At 35.6% G+C, this 27,395-nt stretch overlaps 1 protein-coding gene across 1 annotated transcript; it reads left to right on the top strand.

The window, feature by feature from the left end:
- Nucleotides 1-927: 927 nt before the first annotated feature.
- LOC149927383 (nuclear factor NF-kappa-B p100 subunit-like) lies at nucleotides 928-27,395 on the top strand. The gene is made up of 18 exons (XM_090157634.1): nucleotides 928-1,088; nucleotides 17,761-18,070; nucleotides 18,238-18,377; nucleotides 18,463-18,620; nucleotides 18,686-18,768; nucleotides 18,845-19,009; nucleotides 19,402-19,491; nucleotides 19,554-19,651; nucleotides 24,511-24,649; nucleotides 24,716-25,342; nucleotides 25,412-25,706; nucleotides 25,771-25,879; nucleotides 25,938-26,157; nucleotides 26,225-26,391; nucleotides 26,454-26,657; nucleotides 26,714-26,927; nucleotides 27,008-27,186; nucleotides 27,256-27,395. Exons 1-18 carry the CDS (start codon nucleotides 969-971, stop codon nucleotides 27,343-27,345), a joined length of 3,408 nt encoding a protein of 1,135 aa, XP_090013760.1. The 5' UTR covers nucleotides 928-968; the 3' UTR covers nucleotides 27,346-27,395.

Raw genomic sequence — 27,395 nt, 5'->3', positions numbered from 1 at the left:
GACTATTTCAAATTTAAAAATAATTAAGTTATTACGTTTTCATTCGGACCCCCGGAGCTAAACAAGTTGGGCAAGCGCCCAAACTCGCCCAAACTACCATTTAGTTAGGACCTTATATCTCGTTAACTATTAATATTATAATTATCAAAATTATTTTAAGCACTAGAGGAAGGTTCAGCCTAATAAGAAAAATATAATTCAATTATGTAATTGTTAAAACAGAAACGTTCAGCTTGAACGAAAAAGAGGCTTTTACTATATTCTCCCCCTTTATATTAAAAATTATCTGATTATTATTATTAAAAGTTAGATGATTATTATTATTATTAATTATTAAAAGTTATGTAGTCAAATTTTATGAAAACCAGACTTAGCTAACACGGTTCGTTTTTCCAAACATCTTAAAGTTCTATAGAGTGTCGTCGTCTGAAACCCTGCGACGTCACCATTGTAATTTGCCTATTGATAAAAAACGGTAACTGTCATGGCGGCCTTTATTAACACTACAGCTGTAACGTTACAAGTTTTCAAAATCGTATCAGACGACAACACTCTATACATGCTATCCAACATAAAACAATGGAATAAGACTGGCTAAAATTATTCATAGGCGGCAGTTAAAAAACCACAGTGCCAGAATATATTCGAACTAATAACAGACCAAATGATTCAGCAATCTACAAACTAAGAGAATATATAAAACAAACAGTCGATGTATAACATTATCAAATTACTGATAAGAGAAACTCATAAATATAATTCACGGAACAACATGCCCGCTGTTTCTATTTCGAGAGATAAAATTGCGATTTTTTCCGAGGAATAATATTTATTCATATTGGTAAGGAATATTGCGTTAAATTAGCAACCAAATCGAATATTATTTACCGGAGATAAATATTACTTTACGTAGATCGGAATAGACTTTGGGAACGATGAGAGACAGGTGAAGAGACGGCAGAATCCGGATGGAGATCGGGAGGTCGTGGAGCAGCTCGGGGAAGTCTAGGAGTCCGGAAATTCCAAACGGAAAGGAATGTGGTTCTCTTTCTGAGAGGTTTCATAATCGCTTCCGAATGTCCGTCCGAGTAAGAGAACACGCCTTACTTCTTACGCATATTTTATGAGACGAATAAAATTGTAGCAAGATATGGGGATCAGGAAACCGGTCAGTGATGCTGGGAAAATAGTGACTCATAGTGTTATCCAAAGATTGCGCTTCGACCATTCTCTATTCAAGCACCCCTACCCTTTATTATTAGAGCACGGGTCAATGGCTCAATTTTAGATATAGACAAATGATTTGGTACATTTGTTCGACTTTCATTCGTCCGAACGGTGGTACAAATGTCCGAATGATCATTTGTCCGAATGCCGGAAAACAGGATCGTATGTCCGAAAACGTATTTCATTTGCCCGAAAAATTTATCACAACTTTTGTTGGTGATTTAGTCGTTCAATTTATGTTAACTTTACTGGCGAATTTCATTTGTTCGAATAATCGTTTGTCCGTTTTTTCGAACATTAGGAATTGGTTGTTTTTTTTATAAATATTGTTAATATAAGAAAATAGTAACATTAACGTGAACCTAACCTATCCTAAAATATCCACAACATTCAACGCAATTCCCACTTACTATATCGGCCAAAGGAAAAATGGACATAATAGGATAAAATGATTAGACATTATAATGCTTATATCCGTTTATTATTGAAATATTTTACATTTCCGGACCAAAAAAACAGCAATAAGAAATACTAATTTAGCGACAGAATTCGGACAAGTGATGCTACCGATTCGGACGAATGAAACAAACAAGTTGTCCAATTCGAACAATTGAAACATTTTTTATTTCGGCGGTTCGGACGAATGAAATTCGAACTTTTGTTCCACCGTTCGGACGATTGAAATTCGAACAAATGTACCTACCCCAGACAAATTGGAATAACTACATAAAAAAATCTTTAAACTTTCTGAGAAATTGATATAGCTAAAAATATACGCATTGTAACCCGGCCAACTGAATTAATTGCTTTAAAAGTCGTTTGAAGACTTAGGCCTAAGGTGGTGCCTTGGGTGTTAGCCTAGCTGATATTTGGCTTAACCAGTGTGCTCTATTTAAATCAATTCGTACAACGTACCTGTGTTTTGTTTAAACAAACATTCGAAGTGTATAACTTTTTGTGTATGTTTATGCTTTGATCTTTATTATGAATGAAAATCAAACGCGAAATACTTATATAGTTGGGTGTTCCGGAATTAGCCAGCCCTGACGAAATTGCGGGATCAAATTGGATTTCAAAATTGGGCAGATCCATATTCGACTTTGATCTATATTTGATCCAATTACAATGTATAAAATTCCACTTTATTCCAGTTTGATCCTAATTATTTGATCCAACCAGAATTGGATCCCAACTGGATGTGTCTGAATTCCAATTGAATCCAAATTCGGATTGTTTTAAATTATATTTTGAAACAATTCGAGGCCTAAAGAGTGTATATTCTGCAGAAAAAGATGACCTTACCCGTATAGATAGAATCATAGAATCAAACAAGTTTCTTTACTTTTTTGAAAGCTTATTTATTATGCCACTATATGTGAACTTGCATCAAAATTAGCATTAACTTTATTCGATTAGTTAAAGGAGTTTTGCTTTTTAAGACTAACTATTTGTCATGACTAAAAAAATCAAATGATTTCTTTAATGGCGAGTTTTATTCCAATATTAAAATGTTTTAAACGTGTTCATTTTTCGATATGTTCTAACTTTGAACCAAGAAACGACTGGATCCGAATCATAAAAAACATCGCCATTCTTTAAATTGCGTGCCAGCGCTCCTACTGACAGAGACGCGAAACGTTTCCACCCAAAGACCAAAACCCGCGTTAAATCGTCAGATGGCAAGCTAAAGATATTAGAACTAACGTATTTCGCTTGGGTGGAAATAATTGAAATACCGGACACCGTGGCGCTACAAGCTGCTCTGCTCAAAAAGAACTAACGTCGTAAGTTTACCATATTAATTAGCCTTTTCAGGCTACACAGAGCCACTTATAAACTGCTGGATTATCGCCTGCTAACAGGCGCTTTCTGAAAATCCAGAAGTTTAAAAACTTTGACTGCTAAGTGGTTTTATGTCACGTGAAAACGCTAACCCGCAGTCCAGTAGTTTATTTGTCCTAGTTCTAACCATGTTTGATATCATAAGTAACATAATAACGATAAGTAAGACACTTCCTATTGTTTTAATGCTAATTTCTTGACCAAACGTTTTGCGACACTGACTAGGACTTGGACTCCAACTGAGTATCGTGTGTGGAAGCTATAGTATATTTCGCCTTAGGCTAATAAAAAAAATTCTAAAATTGCTTATATCTAGCCCTCATTACTTCGAAAACTCTCAAATTGATCAATTTAAAAATTACGTTTTTGCAGTCACTTTACATTGTGAGGTATAGCAGGATTATTTACCCGCTTTTATACCCTAACATGGCGGCGTATATTCACGTGCAAAATGAATTTAAAGATCCCCCAATTAATTTTATCTAGCCCTCATTACGTAAGACGACGTAGCAGACGACCAAAAGTGAAGGTTAAGTTTTAGTTTCGTTTTGGAATAAAAACTGCATATTATATTCTGCGTTTTTTATTTAAAATAAATAGTATTTAAAATTTTCAATATTTCAAATTAATTTCTCAATATTTTTTTAATAAAAAAAGTGGTTTTAACCAAGGATTTTTTTAGTGGTTAAAACCGGTTTAAACAAGGGTGGTTTTTGCCAACCCTGCTTTAGGCCTATTTAGACACGAGAGCTTACACTTTGTTTGCGCAATGGCTTTGAAAATAAGTTTGGTGATAATGATTTCCTAACTTATGTTGATATGTATATCAAGAGGTCCATTACGGTTTGAAAAATCCAACAATTTCCAAACTTATTATATTTCTTGAACGCTTGTAAAAACCTTACGCAGATATACTAATGGTTGATAAAGTCTTTTCCCGAAAACAAAACCTAAAATAACGATTTAAAAATTGCGAATAATACGAGATTGCAATTCTGAAAACTTTCCGCGTGCTGGCTTTAGTTACGATACAAGGTCGCCGTCTGGCCATTGCGTTTCTGTCATTATCATTTTTATTATTCATTTTATAATATTAATTTTAAAACAGGTTGGAGATAGGACATTTTGGCTTCAGTAATATAATTTCTTATCTCGAACATCGCATTATAATTTATCATTTCAAAACCCAATCGAATCACACATTCGCACACACAAAAGGCGTTTAAATCAACGTTGAATAGAAATTGGCCCCAAAGCGGGACCTCAACGGAACGAAAGCTTAATAAATACGGATTAAACTAATCAGTAGCTCGCCATCTATATAAATTTCGTCGAGAAAACCTTGAGTTTGATATTTTAAACGCGTCTAGTCCAATCATGCCAGGTTACGACTATTTCCACACAAATAGCATTGGTTGCCAGTATTGTCTCACTTACCTGAGACGGTGTTGCCAGTGTTTGATAGACGCGATTAACAGAGCTGTATAGTAAATTCCCCACGATATCCCACACCTCGATTTAGCCCCGGCTTTAACGAAAACTTCCCTGAAAACTATATTTGACACTACTATTTCCAAGATAGTATTGACAGTTTGAAAAATCCCACAAAAATTATTATTTTCACTTAAATTCCCTATGTCCCACATAGCAGAAAAATCGCGGAAAATTCCGTAATGTGGGAATTATCCTACACATTGGCAACACTGACCTGAGACTACTAATGACGCTCGACTAAATTGCCCGGAATTTACCATTAATAAACATGTGCAGAGTTTCATTAACTGGTCAGCAGATGCCGTTATTTTTATGTCAGAACCATTCTCACAGCTTAGAGACTTTGCACTCAAGCTCACATAGAAAAATCAACGTTTGATTTATTTATTGAAAAACAGGGTTATCAAGCTTTTTCTTAATCATCGAATTTATGATATTTAGAATCACGACAGACTTGAAATTTGAAATTCTGTTATGATAATTTAATGCAGATCTAAATATTTCAAATCATAGTTTAATGTTTACAGACAAAGCTATAAAATTTAATCATGTATTGAATCTTCATATTTTTAGAATATGCGTTCAGATTCGTACACGGCTCTAATGTTAGGTTTTGTTACGTTAGCTTAGGTTAAGCCATGGTTAAGCTTATACGTAGAATTTCGTTTAGTTACGTGTCGAGTTCAGTTTTCAAATTTGGTTAGGCTATAATCGGTCATTTGTAAGGTTTATGTTGAATTAAAATTAGGTTTCAAAGTTAGGTTACGTTGAGTTATGTTTAATGCAAAATTAAGTTTAAAAGCTAGGCTAAGTTGGGTTCAGTTACATTTGAGGTAAAATTAGGTTTCCAAGCTTTACAAGGTTGGGTTAGGTTACGTTTGAGGTAAAATTAGGTTTCTAAGCTAGGTTAATTTGAGTTCGGTTACGTTTGAGGTAGAAACCGTAGAATTAGGTTTCCAAGCTAGGATAGGTTGGTTTGGGTTCAGTGACATTTGAGGTAAAATTAGATTTCCAGGCTAGGCTGGTTTGGGTTATATAAGGTTTGAGGTACAATTAGGTTTCCAACCTAGGTTAATTTTGGTTCGGTTATGTTGTGGTAAAATTAGGTTAATAGACATTCAGAGCACCCTATATCTGAGCAGTTCATTGCAACTTATAGTGAAATTCTTCACCAATTATTGCTTGGCGGTCGCTATTCAGCAGACATCTTTTACACTCGGGCTTCCGTTGAATTCCAACGTTCAGATATTTATATCAAAAGTCAAAATTTAGGCCAGAGATTCCAACACTCATCACTCTGAATGTTTATTAGTTTTACTGATATCGGCAGATTTCCGAGGATAGCCAGAGTTCCTACACAATACTGATGAGCCCCAAAAGGGCGAAACCGGTCTACTGTTGGAATCTCTGGCCTAAATTTTGACTTTTGATAAAATTAGGTTAACCAATGTAAACAAGAAGTTCACCAATAACAAATGGGAATCCCAATAATCAATGTATCGACCCAGGTCAAATCTAAGCATATGCATTAAATACGAAATCGAATCAAAATGTAGATTATACGACTGAAAAGGTATTAAACACGTATTGCAAGAATAAACGTGTAGAAGAACGTATATTCCACCTACTCGTTAAACCTACAAGTTTGCTTTTATACGGATTTAATCTCCCCAATGAAAATATTTCTACTAATTTAGTATGCGTACAGGATTTCGAATCTCAAAATGATTTCAGAAATCAGAAACTGATTTTGTGATATCAGAGCACAATTTTAAGATTTTGAACTAATAGTCTTAGTCGATAGCTACGCCGCAAAATTTTCGTTTTGAAAACGAAAACATTTGAGAGAGTTGGCCATTTTTCGGTCTATCAAAATCTGGCAGCCTTGCCTGCCTTCCGGCCTGTTATCTCCATACCGAAAATGGCCGACGATTACGCCGCCGCAAATATTTTACTAAACTGGTCGGCGGCGATTTTGACCGTTATTTTGAATTATCGACTAAGACTATTTTCGCTCAGATTTCGGGATTTTGAAGCTGATTTCAAGATTTATAAAATCATTTTTCTCTGGAGTGTATGAATGTCGAACCCCTCCCATATACCTCTAAACTAAGGTGACTAAAACCAAACGTATGCCAACATTTTGGGAAAATTTCTAATTAAATTGATTAGAGTTATCGATATTATCAATAATTTATTTATTTATATTTAGGGATAAATTTCACCAAGGCCCCCCCCCCTACAGCCGCGTGTATTGCAACTCCAGCGTTAATGGTGTCGGAACCAATTAAATAGCGGCTTGATTTGATTGATATTTAATGGGAGGAGCATACGAGAAAACCATTCAGTAAAAATAAAAATATTCTTTCTATGATTAAAAGGTATTTAATTTGGACTTTTTAAAAACCTCTGCGTTAAATTTCTTTGAATAGGCGCTTCAATAAATTCCGCTCTCTTTTTCTCCCCTCCCCTTACGCGCATGCGCGAGTCACTGAATAAAATAAACACGTGTTTATCTTAGTTTTATTTGTAAGGCTAAAGTTGATACCGCGTGCGCTTTTTTTTTAATTCAGGCGGCGCGTGCGAAATTGAACGAGCCCTTCTGTTTTGAAATATTCAGCAGCGTGCGCTTTCAAATATTACGCTTCTACAAAGATATCTTGGCTCTCCGTATTACTACTTCTAGACAAATCACTGTACAGGTTTTATTTAAGCGTATACTTCGATCCAAACATCTGAAATACCTATTTTCCAGAACGCGATGCAGGTCGATTAATAAACTACCCCCAAAACAAAGAATATAAAGCCTCAGGAATGGAAGGTATAGCTCCGTCTAGTGGAACTTTTACGCCTCTCGTTCCAAAGAAAGACCGGGTTGCGTTACCCGTTTCCGGTTACTCTGATTTGCTTTGCCGGAAGTTTCTAACGTAAGCCAAAACACGCGGCCAATAATATCAATCCTTCCATTCCTGGGGCTTTATATTCTTGGCCCAAAATAAGGAGTGTCGTATTATCGTGGAAATAAATTTCGTAAAACACCCGAATTACTTGGCAATTCTGATATAACAGGCCCATATTATTTATATCGGAAATCCCAATTTATTTCAACAGTTATAAAGTAATAGAGAAACACGATTTTAGGCGAGCCAGAAAAAACTAGATTGAAAAAAAAACTTTATTCCAAGAAAGTGTTAAAATTCCGATAAACCACTTGGGGGACGGCACGTCTCCGAAGCTATCTGTATAAATATAAAATTAATAAATACAGTGGAAACCCTCCCCGTAAGACTGAGTTAATTTTGAATAATTCTAAATTAAAATAACGCGGGTCCGAGAGAGGGAGGGAGGGAGGGAGACTGGGAAATGTTTTTGGGAAAACCCGGGTACTTGATGGCATCTCTATCCTTGAACCTGCTCCACGCGAAGTTGTTCCATTCCCCTCTCATTTCAAATTCTAAAATATTTGTATCATCTCTTCGGGGAGGAATTCGAATTTGTGAAACGCGCCCGGATGGCTGCTCATTTTAAATTACGCGGTACTTGTTTGTGTCAATTAAATATTATAGCTTAAGTAAAAAAATCATCAATAATTTATATTACTATTGAAAGCAGAAGTACATAACGTAACCCTCAATATATAAGTTTCTATTTAGGACAAAGTGGTATCCAGGTTTTTAATTTCGAGTGGGGTTTATTCCGTGCACCCCCCATTTCAGGGGGTGAACCCCAAACTCACTGCCTCAGGCCCGTAGCCAAGATTTTTCAGTTGAGGGGGCCCAGCAAATTTATTTTCTAAGACCTATGAGGCTATGACTACTTTAAAATAAGCACCTGAATTAATAGCTTTAAAAGTCGCTGGATTACTTAGGTCTAAGGTGGTGCCTTGGGTATTAGCCTAGCTGATTATTATTATTATTATTATTATTAATTTCGGTCCACCCCTTTTGAAAATTAAAAAAACCAAATCCAAAATGTTTTTGAAAGAAAAAAAAGAAGTTACGTAGGAAAACTCAAAAACTTTCGGCGGCGGCAACAAAATTTATCGGTGGCGAAAAATAAATGACTCGGCGGCGGCGTTTCGGCGCCATAGAAAATATCGGCGGCGGCGGAGTTGGATCGGCGGCGTTAGGCTCTTAGGTCCAAAGACTATATATACGCTTCGCTTACTAGACAGGCGTGTTCTATGGCTCAACTTGCATACCGATTGTGGCTCCATCTCGACGCTGGTCAAAATTTTCCCCTAGCTTGAGCTGTGTTACTAGTGGCGCCTCTAGCCGCGGGTCCAAATATAACCCAGCTTTTACAGTGCTACAGAGGTGTTAACAGGTTTTTCCTAGGAACACGCCTGTCTAGTAAGCGAAGCGTATATATAGTCTTTGCTTAGGTCCACACGGGCTACACTGGCGTTTGAATTTGGAACACAATGTTTCAATAGATTTAATTAAATTGATATAAAAGATAAATCGAAGTTTAATTTCCAATTAGATTAGTTTGATCTTAATTTATTTGTGTTTTTACCACACATTTATCCATACTTGGACTTACAACGACTTTATTATTCTCACGCGAGCCGATAGCGAAACTAAAATGGTGTAAGCACTAAGTTGAGAACAAATTGGGAACGTTCTATTGTTGTGAGCCATAGAACGTCACTTTAAGGAGGGAATTCAAGAGAAACAAGCCCAGTAGCGGCGCTAAGGTTTTTTCACAGGTGGGCTAATTATTTTGTGACCCCTAAGAATTTTGTGGCCCTTAGCGGGAACCTTGGATTGACCATATTTCGCAAAAGTGGTAAAATCGAATAAACCGAAAATTTTACAGGAAGCGAGAAGAGCAAGGTCGTTTTATTGTTGTGGCTCTCGTCGCGTTTTTTGGACCCCCTACCAGGACTAAAAACGTTTGTTATTCTTTGGTTTAAGAGAATTCGACTTATGTCCTGTCTTTATATGAATATTTTAGAGACGTACCTTTTAGGTGTTGTAGGTGGGAGGTGTTGAAGTATATTTGGGGTTAAGAAGTTTTTCATGATCTAAGTTTCTTTTTAAACCCAATGAATAATTTGGGACTAGTATTTTGCTTATTTGCCATCAGACATTTATTACACAAATCATTTAAAATAAGAAAAACGGCGCGGAAAGCCGGAAATGAGTGAAGCCTAGGCTAGCAACTACGCTACTCCTAAAAATCGACTGCTCTCAATTTCTTACGGGTTTGCCAGATAAATATTTTTCTCTCACACGAAAAACCGGCCAAACCTTCACCTCCTCCAAACTCAAAAGGGGGAAAGCACACCACACCGATTTTATAGAACGCTCTATTCCATAACGTATAAATTTTCAATTATTACCTCACCATGACAAAAATTAGTTCCTCTGTACTATTGTCATATTTGAATTTCGTGGTAATTGATACAGACGCTATAACTCGATGGCGTTCCGCTACCTTATGTCCAAAGCCAGGTAACTCGAAAAATTCGGTTCGTCTAAAAAGTTATGGAAATTAAAGGCCTAGATTTTCTACTGCTAGTCACCCTTTAAATTTACTTTCCTTCCAAACAAATACCCTGGTGGTAGGCCAACAGCTGAACACTTTGGCCTACCACTAGGGTATTTGTTTGGAAGGAAAGTAAATTTAAAGGGTGACAGGCAGAAGAAAACCTAGGCCTTTAACGTGTTAGCGTTTCGCTACCTTATTTCCAAAACCCGGTAACTTGAAAAATTAATTTTCGTTAAATTCCTCTTGGGTTTATTACGTTAATGTACAAGATGACTGAATTAAATTTAATATTTAAAATATATTTAATACATCGGGGGTGTTGTGTGTACTTAAATATCCATGACATCTTGTTTATTTTGTAATAGTTTTGGAAAACCGCTATATGATGCGAATTTACATATTTCAAGCTAATAATATTAGCAGAATAGGCGAGATTAATACTTCTCTCGTAAAAGATGTGTTATATACTTTTGCTAAAACTGATAACCAGAAAACGTTTAGGAGAAACGTGAAGGAATGTAGACGTAGCTTTCATAATGTAGTTGTACCATAAATATATTTTCAGAAAATTACATGTTAAAACAGTCACAAACAAGTTGTAGCCAAAATAAAATTCCATTCATTTTAGGTGAAGAACGTACTTAGGTTACTGAGAACTTACGAGTCGACTCTTTTTAAAGCAGAAAGAAGTAGGCCAGATTGAAAATCTAAATTCAAATTGAAAGCGCCATCTGTTTTGAACTATTTTTGTTGCTAATAATTTAGAAAAAATAAATTATTTTGCTATATATGAGGAATCAAAAACTTAAATCGTTAAATTCAGTTTTAATTAAAGTTGTACCAACTAAATTAGGAGTTAAATAAAAAAATTCCGTAATTAATTATACACGATTTCTCAAAATAAAAATAAAACTTTCTTATGGCCGATACTAGATGGCATGATACAATTAGGAAAAGTTTCCGTTTGTGAGATTATATTGGAAAATCATGCTAGCGGAATTAGAATGTGACTTGTTCATTCTCATTAGCCTAAATAAGTTATCGTTATTATATTTGAGATATATTAGACTTATACACATTAGAGGTGGATTTTTAAATACCTAAAGACCTACCAGATAACTCGAGAAGATATCTCCAATACTCTGGAACGTACAAATTTAAAATTATCTAAAAACCGTGAAAAATAATACATTTCTATTGTATTTCCTAAGTTAAGCGTTTATTTGTAGTTGGTACATAAAACGTAACTTAAAATAGTGTTAACAAAAAGCTTCTAAATTAGTGTCCTCTCTTATAAATGAAATCGTTAAAATTTTACCTCTGTAGCTTCGCTCTAAATGTTTGTTTCCCTGAAAGCAATTTGTGAATTGGCCTTTCTGAAACATAAAACTCAAGGATACCCGACCCGAGGGGCAAGCCACTATCATGATTTTTAGATCAACCCCAAAGTATTAAAACCGATTAAATTTTACTAAAATATTTAGATTAAATCATGTTTAAATGGATTAAATAGTGATTAAATTATTAAATCACAATTAAGAGATAAAAAGCGAGATTTAAGTTATTAACTTGATATTTGAATTATTAAATAGTGTTTGAAATAATTAAATCGAGATATGAATGATTAAATCGAGATACGACTGATTAAATCGAGATATGAATGATTAGATCGAGATATGAATGATTAGATTGAGATATGAATGATTACATTAAGATATGAATGATTACATTAAGATTGGAAATATTATATTAAGATTTGAATGATTATATTAAGATTTGAATGATTACATTAAGATTGAAATGATTAAATCGAGATATGAATGATTAAATCATAATTGGAATATTGACATCGAGATATGAATGATTAAATCATAATTGGAATATTGACATCGAGATATGAATGATTAAATCATAATTGGAATATTGACATCGAGATTTGAATGATGACACCGATATTTGAATGATGACCTCGAGATAATAATAATAATAATAATAATAATAATAATAATAATCAGCTAGGCTAATACCCAAGGCACCACCTTAGGCCTAAGTCATCATGCGACTTTTAAAGCCATTAATGCAGGTGGCCGGGTTACAATGCATAGGAGGGTGGTGGCAAGCCCTTCATGCCACGCGAGTCAACAACTCCCTACACTAACTATTACCGTTAACCTCGACAAATTTTTATTTGAATGATTACCTCGAGATTTGAATGATTAAACCAAGATTTGAATTATGAAATCGAGATTTGAATTATGAAATCGAGATTTGAATGATTAAATCGAGATTTGAATTATTAAATCGAGATTTGAATTATGAAATCGAGATTTGAATTATGAAATCGAGATTTGAATTATGAAATCGAGATTTGAATGATTAAATCGAGATTTGAATGATTAAATCGAGATTTGAATGATTAAATCGAGATTTGAATTATTAAATCGAGATTTGAATTATTAAATCGAGATTTGAATTATTAAATCGAGATTATTTTTTATAATTTAACCATGATTATTATTACACCCTATAAACCTTACTGACCTGCCCTTCGATGATACCGATATATTCAATACAATTCTTTCGTAAAAGTACCCGTAATTGTAATCCAACTATGTACAACGGAATCTTTTTCTAACTTTCACCTATAGAAGCAAAAAACACAGCACCCCACACAAGGATAACTCAACCCGTCAAAAGTCGAGCATTTTCTTGCGTACGTTTGTCATTGGCTAGACGCTTTAGCGCCTGCTGCTGTCGGAAGGGGAAAATACAGAAATTGTCTTCTCCCCCCCCCCCGCCCGTAAAACGTTCAGCGTTAAGGCTCGTCCAATGAAATTTGTACACAACACTGCGTTAGCGTGTTTAAAGGCTAGCTGCGTTCTCCTTGTGTTTGTTGCTCCTAGCTTTCACTAACCCACGTACAAAGGCGACGTATTACGACTTGCCTCTCCTACTTCACAAACGTTGATCGAAATCTGATAACCGCGTTGTAATGATTCACATTTCAATGTTTATATAAATTTCACGCGTCATCCAATATTCCGCGTGGGAGATAGGGAAGTGTCGATATAGACACGAAAATCGGACGCTGATAAGGAGAGCATTGAGCCGCCTCAACATCCGGCCGGACAAGTTACGTCGCGTTGCGAAACGCAAGAATGCGATTCTAACGCCTTAAATTTAGCTGACTTTCGTCTTTGGCGTTTTTTAAATAGCACGGATGTCTGAACTTGCAACCATTACGGCAATACTCGGCGAATAAATTTACATTAAACTACTTTAAAATAATTAAGGTAGAAAAATATGCAACTATACGAATTTCAGGGCTCCCAGTCAATTGTTTCCAAACATTTACAGGAACTATAGGATGTAAATCTCAAAATTATAAGATAATTATAAGGACTTAAATCACCAATTTATACTTTATAGGAGCCATAGTCTCCAAATATTTCTAGAAATTACTAGATACAAGTCTCAAAACTATAAGATAATGAAAGGAATAAAATTACCTATTTATAGGATCAATAACATTTAAATATTTATGGAATTATAGGATATAAATCTCAAAATTATTGGATAATTGTAATGACTTAAATTACCGATTTATAGGACCAATAATCTCCAAATATTTCTGGAATTGTAGGATATAAATATCAAAATTATAGGATAATTGTAATGACTTAAATTACCGAATTATAGGACCAATAATTTCCAAATATTTCTGGAATTATAGAATGTAAATCTTAAAATTATTGGATAATTGTAAAGACTAAAATTACCGAATTATATAATTCGGTAATTTTAGTCTTTACAATTATCCAATAATTTTAAGATTTACATTCTATAATTCCAGAAATATTTGGAAATTATTGGTCCTATAATTCGGTAATTTAAGTCATTACAATTATCCTATAATTTTGATATTTATATCCTACAATTCCAGAAATATTTGGAGATTATTGGTCCTATAATTCGGTAATTTAAGTCATTACAATTATCCAATAATTTTGAAATTTATATCCTACAATTCCAGAAATATTTGGAGATTATTGGTCCTATAAATCGGTAATTTAAGTCATTACAATTATCCAATAATTTTGAGATTTATATCCTATAATTCCAGAAATATTTGGAAATTATTGGTCCTATATAGGACCATCTCAGAATTATAGAGAAATATAGGAATTATACTAGAAAAATATAAATATAGAAAGAAATAAATATAGGGAAAAATTTAAATATAGGGGAAAAATATATAAATATAGGGGAAAATTTAAATATAGGGGAAAAATATATAAATATAGGGAAAAATTTAAATATAGAAAAAATATATAAATATAGTATAAAAATATAAATATAGGATAAAAATATAAATATAGGATAAAAATATAAATATATGATAAAATATAAATATAGGATAAAATATAAATATAGGATAAAATATAAATATACTATAAAATATAAATATACTATAAAATATAAATATACGATAAAATTTAATTATCATATAAATTAATTATGAGACTTTATAGGACCATTTCAGAATTATAGGAATTAGGAATTAAAATTTGCGTCAGAGTACAAGGCGATTAATTTCGACAATGTAATGACAACCCTTGTGGTTAAACCCCTCACCTGTAGATAATTTTATACCTTTTACTACAACGAATCAAACAAAAGCAATACGGTATGTCTTTACCACAGATATGACTAACTCTTACCCCATCATACCATTAATTTTAATTTTTAAATAATGTTAATGAAGAAGAGGGGTTCCTACAATTTCCCGTCGTCGTTATTTCAAATGGTTGTGTAAAAAAATTACAAAAACGGAAAAGCCCTTGGATGCCCGTTGGCCATATTATTCGCTAGAATACCAAACTAGACTTCATTTCACAGTTAACCGACCCACTCTTAACCACTCGACACGTGACAGACTGTACCATAATCCTAACCGCCAATGCGTTACCAGCTTAGCTCTGTTGGAAAATTGTAAAAACCTGATATATAATAATAATAATATTAGAAAGCTCTGCGGAGTGTGGAGCGCGCGCGCGCGGGTCGGAGAAGCTTCTCTCCCCCCCTCCCCCCTCATCCTTCCCGGTTAAACCACCCCTCCCCTTTGTTTGAAAACTTCCTTTTACGTAAGGCTACGTCGATCCCCCCCTCGTAAGCGCGCTATAACCTTCGATGACGTAATCGTCTGGCTTCTGATTAAAATAAAGCGGCTTGACAGGGAAAAAACCCGATTCACAAATCTCTTCTTAACGCTCGAGCGCGGGCCTACGGAGAAATAGAGGCGCTCGGTTTTTTTAAGTATTATACTAGATTTACTAGTAGAGACGAGGAATCGAGGATTACCTTTAAATACCTCTTAAATATTTAGTCACTCCTGTCGTTTCAACCAACGGAGAAGCATCCTTCTTTATAGTGAATATGTTCCAAAGTGAAATCGTGGTTATCATTTCACGTGTACGATGCCTCCAGTGAGACAGGGAATTGACTATTCGGATTACCTCGATATCGAAGAATTTTTACAGGTAAATATCATTACCTAGTCGTGCCACTCCCGTTATGTCATTCCATTCCGATATAGTCCCAAAATTACCCAAATAACCAACCGTTACGGTATAATTCAAACGAAATGTTTGTCATGACTTAGGCTCAGGTAAAGTTAACCTATTTTAATGATATGTTTAACCATAAGTGTATAATATTGTTATATTATAGACTTAAGGTTTAACGTAACTAGCTCCATTGAGAAACTGTGCCAAAATATTAAATATTACTATAAATTTTCACAGATTTTAGGAACTGAATTTTTAATATCATTACGTAAAAAATTGGGATTTTAAATACCGCGCCTCGGTGTAATAATAGTATTTAATATTATATATAATATTAACAATATTTAACAATAAAATTGAGAAAATGGTTTTCAACTGTGCCGCGCGGAAATTGACTAAGGCACGGCCAACTTTGACACTCGCGCAATAGCGGTGAACCCATTCGTTGAAGTTTCTATGTTAACCTAGGAACAAAAATATCTCTTGGCGTTGAGCACCCCTAGCGGAAAATTATTTATAAAATAATTTTTGCATTGAAGCCAATATAAAAACGAGCGTGGCGCTGAACGCCGATAGTTTATAGCGGGAAAATCCTTGTTTATGGAATTTCGGCGAATGGGCTGGCCGCTATTGCGCGAGTGTTAAAGTTGGCCGTGACTAAGAGGCCGCGATATGATGGAAAATTAGTTGATGAAAACCGTGGCTCCATCTGTGGCAAGAATACAAATTTTTCGCATAAATTAGCAGGGATTCTAAACAATGGTAACTGGGGTGTTTAGCATCTTTGTCTTGTTTCTTTTAAGTATGAAAACACGGTTTTTGACGTTTAATAATAATATAGAAATTAAATTAATTTAATTAAAAGTAAAGTTTATTGGGAAAATGTTAAGATCAGGTAAGAGTATTTGAAAAGGTTTTAGTCTATTTCTGACCTAATGATATATTTTCCATTAGTAACACAACACACGTGATACCTTGGATTAAAAACGTTCTACGTAGAACGTTTTTAATCCAAAGTGATACTTATGGTTTTTCTAATCTTCATGAATTTTTTCAAATATGTTAAAATTTGGAAAAATATGTTACATTCTACTTCTCTGTTTAGCATCCAAGGTTTAAACGGTAGCCTAAGCACGGCCCTGGTTTACCTGCCTATATAACATATCTTATCTTATATATCTTGTGTTTATCTTTGAATTATACAATTTATTGATGTAAGTTATTTATTGAAAACCCCTTTCGGAAAAATGAAAATGTCTGGGAAATCCCCGCATCTTTTTTGTATCCCACGGCATTCCATGTGGGGGAAAGGGGAGGGGGGAGAGAGAACGTATGTAGCTGTAATTTGGAAAACCCGAACCTTGTTCTTGGCATTAAAGAGTTGGAACTTGAAAAACGCGTCGCTGCGAGGATGTGTTTCTAAATTCTCAAGTTTATAAAGTTTATTACTGCTTAATTAAGTTTATAACTGCTTAATTAAGTTTATAAAGTTTATTACTGATGAATTAAGTTTATAAAGTTTATTACTGCTGAATTAAGTTTAATTATTTTTAAAACTAACTTCTTATATAAGTAAATAATGTAAGTTTGGTTCAATTTTTACTTAATAATAAACTCCACCTGAATTATTTTCAGGTAAAATAAGGGGATAAAGTTTAGTTTATGGAAAATGAGTGTAGTGGAACACGCGACGAACGCCAAAGTTGGCTTATTTCAAGGTTAGGCTAGGCTAAGTTGGGTTAGGAGAAAGTACATATTACCCATTCCCATAAAGAAAAATTTACTGAAGTAAAGTATTTAAAAAAGGAAATGTAGTGCTTTTTAAATTGAAGTTTTAAGGTTTCAATTGTCTTTCAATAAACACAACATAATGAAGCTTTATTTAGGTATTATTATAGCATATGTAACATAATTATGTTACATATGAGTAGATTTAGTTAAATCTGGTAGCTGTTAAAGATTTGCATTTAGTAGTTTATTAATCTACAGAACAGATAAATTAGATTTTAATAAAAAAAAAATGGTATTAATAAAGTAATATTTGTATTTTAAATTATCACTAATTTATACTGACAGTAATAATATCTCCATAATAACACTAACAGTATGTTTTATTAACTCCTGATTTTTTTAGTGTCCAAGTACCTGGCAGCAACAGGAAATGGGGGAATTGGGCTCATTTGCTGGTAACATGCCAGAAATGTACAGTACGTATCCTGGTAACTGTACTGGGGTGACCCCTGGTATTGCGGATGACTCTACATGTAGAATTACTCAAGAAGAAGGCAGAAATTATACTCTTCTGACTACTCAAAGTTATACTCAAGTTACTCCAAGCTCTCAACAAGAGTATATAAGCCAAACTTTTGTTAAACAAGAGTTTGGAACAAGGCCTTATTCATTCAACTACCAGACGTCACCCAACAGTAACTCCTACCCGACAAGTAAAGTTCTAGTTTTACCCGATATCATTAAATTTTTTGGCAAGTTTTTGCGCTTTGACTAGAGAACACGCTGTTTTTGGTTAAAAGTGCTTAAATCCTTAGCTGTAACCTTTGGGAATAGATAATTGGCTATTAGTGCGGTATTTAATATTATTTTCCATTTTCAGACTTGGAAGGCCCATCTATCCAAATTATAGAGGAGCCATTCGGACGGCATAGATTCCGATACCAAAGTGAAAGAGGGTCACATGGCGGAATGAATGGAGAAAACTCCAAAGACTCGAAAAAAACTTATCCGACTGTTCAAGTAATTATATTAATTACCAAATTAAATAATAAGTGAAATTTTAATTAACTAATAGTTTATACTAATGATGTATACATTTTTGCAGTTAGTGAATTTCAAAGGAGACCCTAGTTCGGTCAGAATACGAGCTAGTCTTTGGACAGATACTGATCCAACAGAGCTACACGTTCATAAACTTCAGGGTAAAACATGCAGACCACAAGGTGACTGCGAACAGACTTTGAATAGAGACATGTGCTGCTCGTAAGAAACAATAGCCCATAAATATCTTGCGATATCCCCAGCAAATGTATTTATGATTAATTTAGCTTTCAAGGTGTCTCTATTATTTTTACTGCCAAGAAACAAGTCCCAGAAATTTTATACCAAAGAAAAATTGACCTACTCGGAGGTGTGTCATCTTTGTAATGAAATTTCAATGTTGATTAGTCTTTCTAAACTCTGCTATTCAAAATGTATTCCACTAGGACCAGAAAATGAAGAGATTGAGAAACAGCTTAAAGCCGATGCGGATAGTGAAGCGAAGAAACTGAACATGAACTCTGTGAGGGTATTTTTCGAAGCCATAGTCATTAAGAATGGCCTGGAACACCAGATTGCTTCTACATTGTCAAAACCCATACACAACCAAAGTAAATAAGAATCAACGTTACGTGTGTCAAAGCCCAATTACCATGTCTTTAATTATTATAAAGAATTATTCCAATTGTTTTGGGTGTGTAACTATTAGTGATGGGCCGAAATCAATATGATATCAGTATCGGCTACTGATATCGAGATTTTACCAATTAATCAGTTTGCGTGTAATTTACCAATATTCTCAAAAACAAGGCAGATGGCGCCACTAACCTTGACCTAATTTATTGGAAAATATAAGTATTGGTAAAAATTGGTTATATTACGATATCAGCCAACACTAGTAACTATTATCATTAATGTACTCAAAAAATATAAATTATTCGACATTTTGGGCTTTTTCACATTTTATTATGATACTGTGTTAAAAAACACTCTTTGGAAGCAGGAGAACTGAAAATAAACAGATTCAGCAAGTGTGCTGGTTCCTGTAAAGGGGGTGATGAAGTGTACTTGCTATGCGAAAAAGTTAACAAAAGTGAGTTCAAATTACTTTAAATGAAAATTTCAAAGTCAAAAATTAAATTTCTTGTTTAATAGAGGAAATTAAAATCCGATTCTTCGAGTATGATCTGGAAGGAAATAGAAAATGGCACGCATTGGCTTCGTTTTCACCAGAATCAGATGTTCATCACCAAGTAAGTTTCAAATTATTTTCACCTTTTTTATGTGGATTTTTTCCTAGTTCCTTTATGTTGCTTATAGCTATAAATGACTGGCTCAGGCTTAATTAAACATAATAATAATAATGACACCAGCTCTCTGTTTGCTTTCAACATTCATACTAAAGTTTTAATCATTCACACTTGCACATATATATTCATTATGAACTAAGGATAAGCAGACGCCCTAGCAGACGACACTTTCGTCTCCAAGGGGCTAGACATATGTGGAGCAGACTAAGGATACTACAAACTCCCCCGCTTCACATATTTCTAGAATAACAATACAGAAACATTATTTCAAATAAGTAGATAATCTAGACAGTACACATTTTGGTAAAGCTTTAGTAAAAATATCTGCTAAGTTAAATTGCGATGATATAAACTCTACCCGAAAAAGTCCTTCAGCTAATTTTTCGCGAAGGAACTTCACTTTTAAATCTAGATATCTGGTTCTGGCATTGTCTACGTGGTTTTGAATGCACTGTATGGCGGCCTTGTTATCGATGTTGAGTTGAATGTCAGGTCCGATACTGTCTGGGAACATGCTATGACACTCTAACAGGATTCTACGGATGAATAAGATCTCCTTAGTTGCTTCTACGGCTGCCATTAGTTCCGCTTCCATCGTAGATAACGCTATTAATGATTGCTTTGCGGATTTCCAAGCGATTGGGTTCTTTCCACATGTAATGATGTAACCGGATATGGACTTTCTAGATTCTCTATCTGATGCAAATGATGCATCACAATAAACTTGTACGGCCACAGAACCATTGCGTTCCATCCTCAAAACCTTGTCTTTAGTCGTGATGACATAGTTCCATAAATGAACAAGATGACACCATGTTTCTTCGTTATAGTTGTTGCAATATTGCGCTAACGTTGTCACTGCGTACAGAATGTCTGGACGAGTGTGTCTTGCTATATACAACAATGCGCCAATCAAATTGCGATAAGGTACATCTGGTATTTCTTCTCCTGGTGTTGGAGGGTTGATGATGGATTTATGTTTCAATGGTTCATAACATCTTTTAAATGGAATATAGTCCAGCTGTTCATGCAATTTCTCTATATATCTCGTTTGCGCCATCGTTAATCCTTTTTGGTCTTCAGAAATATCGATTCCGAGGAATGTTTTGATTTTTCCTAAATCCTTCAAGTTGAATTTCGAAGTTAGTAATTGCATGACTTTGGCCATAATATTGTCATTTCTTGCGAGGACGATAATGTCATCGACGTAAACAAGAAGTATACTATCCCAAGCAAATCGGTAAACACACTGGCATGATTTGAGGTTGACAAAGCCTAATTCCTTTAGTTCTTCATCCAGCTTGTAATACCAACATCTACCGGATTGGTGTAATCCGTAGAGACTTTTGTGCAACCGCCATACGTATTCATTATTCACCTGGTATCCTTGCGGAATTTCCATATATGTGGTTTCATCGAGATCGCCATACAAGTAAGCGCATTTGACGTCTACATGCTTGTAGGACCACTGTAGAATTACCACCAGAACAAATAACAAGAGTCGGACAATAACCAAGTCGACAACTGGTGAATAGCTTTCGTGATAGTCAATCCCTTTCTTTTGTTTAAATCCTTGCGCCACAATTCTTGCTCTGTGACTGACTATGTTTTTCTTTTCATCCCTTTTTCGTACGTACACCCATTTGCTTCCGATGATTTTTTGGTCAGTGGGTCTTTTGACTTGGGTGAACACTTCTCGTTCCCGAAGTGTCGCGATTTCATCGTCCATGGCTCTACCCCAATCGTCTTTATCTTCTGCAGTCGTAGCTTCTCCATAAGTAGAAGGATCATCACAGTTCGCGAAACAAAAATCCAAACCATCAAATCGTGACATTAAATTAATGTCAGGGGTTTCCTCATTTGGTGTTGCACTACTTGTTTGTTTCAGATTACAGATTCCCTCGAATGGGTCCTTGGTAGAGAAATTAATGAGATCGGGATCTATTTCAATATTATTCATTTTACAGAAGTCAGTGACTTCTCTTGTGCTTCTGAATTCTCTCTTCCTGTCGCCATATTTATAATAAATGTCGTAATTACCGGCAGTTTTTCCCGATTCCCTTTGCCGTCTTATTCTTGACCATTTGGGTTCCTCTAACTTGCCTTCCTGTACTAGTCGTACTTGTCTTCTCTCGACTTCCGAAGATCCTCGTACAGGAGTTTGAGGATGTACCTGCACTGGCGTTGCAGCTATTCCTGATGTGCCGGGTTGTGGTGAAACTGGTACTGGATGGTTGCTAGTTGATGTAGCTGGCGTGCTATTTAGTCTAGCTGCAACTGTTGCACGTGTAAAGGGTTGCTTGAGGGTGTCGTCTTCTACAGCAAATCGGACGTGAGAATTAATACCGGTATACGTATCGAAAGTCTGGTCTTCATTAAATCTGGCGTTGTCGCACTGAATAATTTTGTTTGTGTCCGGGTTCCATATTCGGTAGCCTTGGGTTGAGCGTGCGTAACCCACCAGCACTCCTTTTCCAGCTGTATCCGAAAATTTATTTTCCCTCTTCCCCTTCGGAATAAAATAATGAGTTATGCTTCCGATTCGTTTCAGATACTTCAGTGAGGGAGTTCGTCCAAATCTTTGTTCGAAAGGTGTCTTATTCTCAAGTTTCTGCTGTGACAAACGATTCTTCAAATAGTTGAATGTGTACAACATTTCCACCCAGAATCGAGGATGCAGGTGGCTGTCTTTGAGCATAGCTCTGATTGAATTTAAGGCTGTGCGGTTGTAGCGTTCCGCTATTCCATTTTGTTGTGGGGTGTAGATGTTTGTCCGTTGATGTTGAATACCAATATCATTGAGGAAGGTTTGCATTTTTCCGCTACAATACTCCATCCCATTATCGCTTCTGATACTAATTACTTTTTCCCCAGTTTGTCTTTCCATTTTTGTAATATATTGTTTCATTTTGTCAAACACTTCCCACTTATGAGTCATCGCTTCGACCTCGGCCCATCGTGTGTGGTCATCGATAAACGAGATGAAATATAGGTTGCCAGATCCGGACTTATATGCGGATGGTCCCCACACGTCTGTGTGTACCAATTGTAACACTTTCTTTGTGTTTATCCCTGACATTGGTTTTCTTGGTAATTGAGTCGTCTTCGTTGCAGTACATATATCACAGGTAAACGTTTGTTGCTTCTTGAAAGCTGGTAAGTTTCGAGCGCTTCCTTTACTTGCCATATTGATAATGGTATGTATGCTGTGATGACCTAGACGTCGGTGCCATAAATCCAATAAATCTGCGTTAGTATCATCAGCAAGGTTATATTCATGCATCGTAACATCTGGCATTTCGCCAGTGTAGACATCCCCCTTCATTCTATATAAGCCATTTGATCCTTTGAATGATAATATTTTCTCTTGGTTACTATTTTGAACTACAAGTTCCATATTTCCACCAGTCCAATGATGTCCGGCTTTATCATTCTGATAACCACTTATTAGGTTTCGTCTTCCATTTGGTGCAAACCCAACATTCTTTAGCAGTAGGACTCTTATCTTGTCCATCTACTTCGTGTTTGATAACAGCATCTCCTAAGCCTGTGATAGTGAACGTTCCATAATATGAATTCATCGTTATTGGTGACACATCACGGTAATTGGTAAGCCATTTCTTGTTATTACATAGATGCGCTCCAGCTCCCGAATCCCATATCCATTCATTTGTTTCCGACATATATTCTTCTGCGCTTGATACTGTAGCAACATCAAAAGTTTCTTTTTTTCGAAAAGGGTGATTGTATGTTTTCCTTGGTTTTCTGCAAATCTTCGCTAAATGCCCTATCATTCCACAATTGAAACAAGTCCTTGTTTCTTTTCTTTTCATCTGGGTATATCCCTTTGTAAACCCCTGAGTTGCCATTATATCCGAGTGTTTATTATTTCCATCGCCTAGTTCTCTCATCCGTAAACGATCCGCTTCGGCAATGATCGCCATCTTTACTTTGTCAGGAACAAAGTCAGCATCGTTCCATTGATTAATATTGAGAACTATTCCATTAAATTCCGCTGGTAACTCGTAGATCATCTGAAAGGCTATTTCGCTATCTGGAATTGGTGCCCCAACTTCAGCGAGAGATGCCGCAGCTTCGGTAACTCTGTTCAAATACAATTCTATTCTTTCTCCCTTCGCGGGTACACATGTTATGAATGTTCTTCTAAGCATCGCTCTCCTAGCTCTGGAAACTGGTTCATAAGTTTGCTTAAGTAAATCCCAGGCAACTGCTGGATCTGTCGCAGTTCGAAGTAGTCTCTTAATTTGGGGTTCCAGAGTCAGATATAGAAATCCCATTGTTTGTGATTTCTTCTCATTGTGTGCAGTCAGCGAAGGTATAGTGGTTGGAGCTACTACTGTGGAATCTATAAATTTGTCCAAACCCTTGGCAGCCAAGGCCATCTTAACATCAATTTTCCAGTCAGCATAATTTGTGCCGTCTAATTTCCGAAATGTGAATATATCTTCACTTCTTGATGCCATGTTCATCTACTAAGCCTTTCCTATATATCACTTCAGTCATTGATCATTAGAACAGGAGACTCTTAATCTTTGTTGCTTATAGCTATAAATGACTGGCTCAGGCTTAATTAAACATAATAATAATAATGACACAAGCTCTCTGTTTGCTTTCAACATTCATACTAAAGTTTTAATCATTCACACTTGCACATATATATTCATTATGAACTAAGGATAAGCAGACGCCCTAGCAGACGACACTTTCGTCTCCAAGGGGCTAGACATATGTGGAGCAGACTAAGGATACTACACTTTATTGACCAAATTATACTTTTACAGGTTGCGATTGTGTTTAAGACACCCAAATACCATAATGAAAATATTGAAGCCCCGGTCAAAGTTCATTTTGAACTGTATAGGGAAAAAGATGGGGAAATCAGTGATCAAAGGGATTTCACATACACACCCGTCAAATTGGGTAGGTTGGAAATCATAATTTATTTAAACCTTATCGATTTTGATTGTTAGAAATTAATGATTTCAGACCCTGAAGGAATTTCACGAAAAAGAGTGAGAAGAGAAGAGTATGATGGTGAAGAAGATAGGTATGGAAGATGGCCACCAAATAATTTCAATGATCCTGGTAATTTCCAAGATCGAAGTGGCAATCCACAAGGACAGTTCTATTATCAACAACCCCCTGGTAGTGATACAAATTATGGAGGAACGTATTATGCTAATGGAAGTCCTGGTACATCAAGTACCTTCAGCCCCAGTTCATCTTCAAGTGCATTAAGTCCAAGCACTTCAAATTTACCATGCCACAGTCCCATTAGCCCGTTAAGTACAAATGCTTCCTCTACCCTAAGTCCTAATCCTTCCAGCACATTCAGTCCTGGAGCCTCACCATTTAGTCCTCATAGCTTATCAGCATTTAGTCCTCCTAGCTTATCAGCATTTAGTGCTCCTAGCTTAACAGCATTTGGCCCCCCAATATCATCAATTTTAAGTGATATCATTAATCCAAGTACTAGCCCAACCACCTTGAGATTAGATGATCTTTGCGATCTTTTTGATGATCGTTTACTTACTCCTGAATCGAATGTTTTATACCATGGTGATGGAGGGCGTGCTGAAGCCCAAATGGCTCAACCGACTACCATCAGCTCACGTAAGTTTCAAATTATCCAAATATGTTTCAATAACCCATAATGTAATTTGAAAACTCTTATTGTTATAGAGCCAAGAGACCAATACGATATAGCTGCTGCTCTACAGAGTCTGCAATTGGACAGTGTTGTTGAAAAGAAAGAACTTCCATGTGAAACTAATTTAACGGTGCCTTCAGTTAGACAGAGGAGCTCCAGCCTGGTTGAAGACAGAGACTTGAAAGCAGTTGCAGAGTCGAATGCTCTCAAAATTTGCCTAAACCACTTATCACAATCCTTGAGGGCGTACGCTATAACCGCAGATCCCAGAGCACTCATTATGCCTTTACGAAATTTAATGGCAAAGGCAGATGAAAATGGAGACAAGTATGTATTGTAAAAGACTCTAGTTTTCAATATTACCAAAGAATGATGAATTCCTTATCTTTAGTCCTTTGCATCTTTCAATCATTCATCACTCTTCAAATGAGATGTTTCTCCAACATTTTATCAGCGTGGTTGCTACTGAATTCCTCAACCAAACTAACAATTTGTTCCAGGTAAGGAACCACTAACTTTGAACCCCATTCAAAACTAACAAAGGTGTACCATTTGCAGACACCATTGCATTTAGCAGTACTTCTAAACAAGCCATCTATAGTTCAGTTGCTTCTAATGAAAGGAGCAAAACCAAAAGTACAAGACAATGAAGGAAACACACCCGTCCAACTAGCTGTAAAGAATCAACACTCAACGTGTTTGGCTGTTCTTTTAAACAAACAGAGCTACCGTGATAGGAGAGTTTGCCTCGATTTTGCCAACATCCTGAATTACGAAGGTATAACAATCATATATCTTGAATATCAAAAGGAAAGTTCTTCAAAGCATTTGTTATGATGACTTAGGCTTTGCTGCAATTCATCTGGCTGTCAAAAACGAAGATGAAGATGCGGTATGCAAACTTGCTGATGCTGAAGCGCAGATGAATATTGGAGATGGAACTAGTGGCAGGACCGCTTTACACTTAGCTGTTGAACAGCATACAAATATGATATCTTGTCTCTTACGTCAAGTAAGTGCACCAAGTCCATCCTTTTGGACTTCAGCCTGCCATAACATTCTTAATCACTTCAGATAAAAATTGATGTGGATTCCCAAGACTTTGCTGGAGACACTCCACTCCATCTAGCTTCTATGTGTGGGGATGAAGAAATTGTTCATCAATTGATGATGGCAGATGCAAATCCGCTTATCGAAAACTTTCTCGAGCCAGAAGGAACATCTGAAAGTGAAATTCCAAGAGGAGTGACACCATTTGACATTGCCAAAAATGAAGCTGTATGTCACTTAATCAAACACTCTTATTCAATTAGCTAACTTATATTACATCACAGATAAAATCTATACTGGCTGGGATTGTGCCTGAAGAAGTAAGCAGGAGGATAAGTAATTCTAGGAAAACATCTTTACAAGACAGTTTTAGTGAACCGACATCAACCATAATCAAGGAAGAGCCGATTGACTACGATATTAATTTGCCAAAGTCGTATATATCAAACTCACAAAAATTAGATATGTTAACGCAACATGATTCCGGGTACACAAGTGGTACGTTTTAGGTCAATCATGATGACACGTGGCCAGCCTTCCTACGTACTGAGCAAAATTAATGTTTAAAATTTTTCCAGGACCACAAGTAACCGAAATTCCAGAAGACTGTTTGGAAAAACTGTGTGCATTACTAGATCCACCCAGAAGAGAGTGGAGAAATTTAGTCGAAATGTACATAGGAGAAGGAATGTCTGATGCGTTTTTGAGATTACACCCAAAAAGCCCAACAAGAGACGTTATAGATATAATAAAAGAGGTAATTCCATGTTATGGAAAATATTTTAACCTTGTACATTGTGGTAACATAAATAAAACCTACTTCTAGCGGGAAGAAAACTTTGACAAAGAAGTTTTAAAAAATGCATTGGATGTGTCTGGTCTTTTGAATGCGGAGATAAGGACTTTGTTAAAGTAAAAATTAATGTAAATTTTAAAGTAAAATTTAATGTAAATTTTAAATTACAA

The sequence above is a fragment of the Leiobunum rupestre genome, chromosome 9, assembly GCF_980474605.1.
Source record: "Leiobunum rupestre chromosome 9, qqLeiRupe1.1.hap1, whole genome shotgun sequence".
In the NCBI taxonomy this organism is placed as follows: Eukaryota; Metazoa; Arthropoda; class Arachnida; order Opiliones; family Sclerosomatidae; genus Leiobunum; species Leiobunum rupestre.
This window is presented reverse-complemented; position numbering and strand designations above follow the sequence as displayed.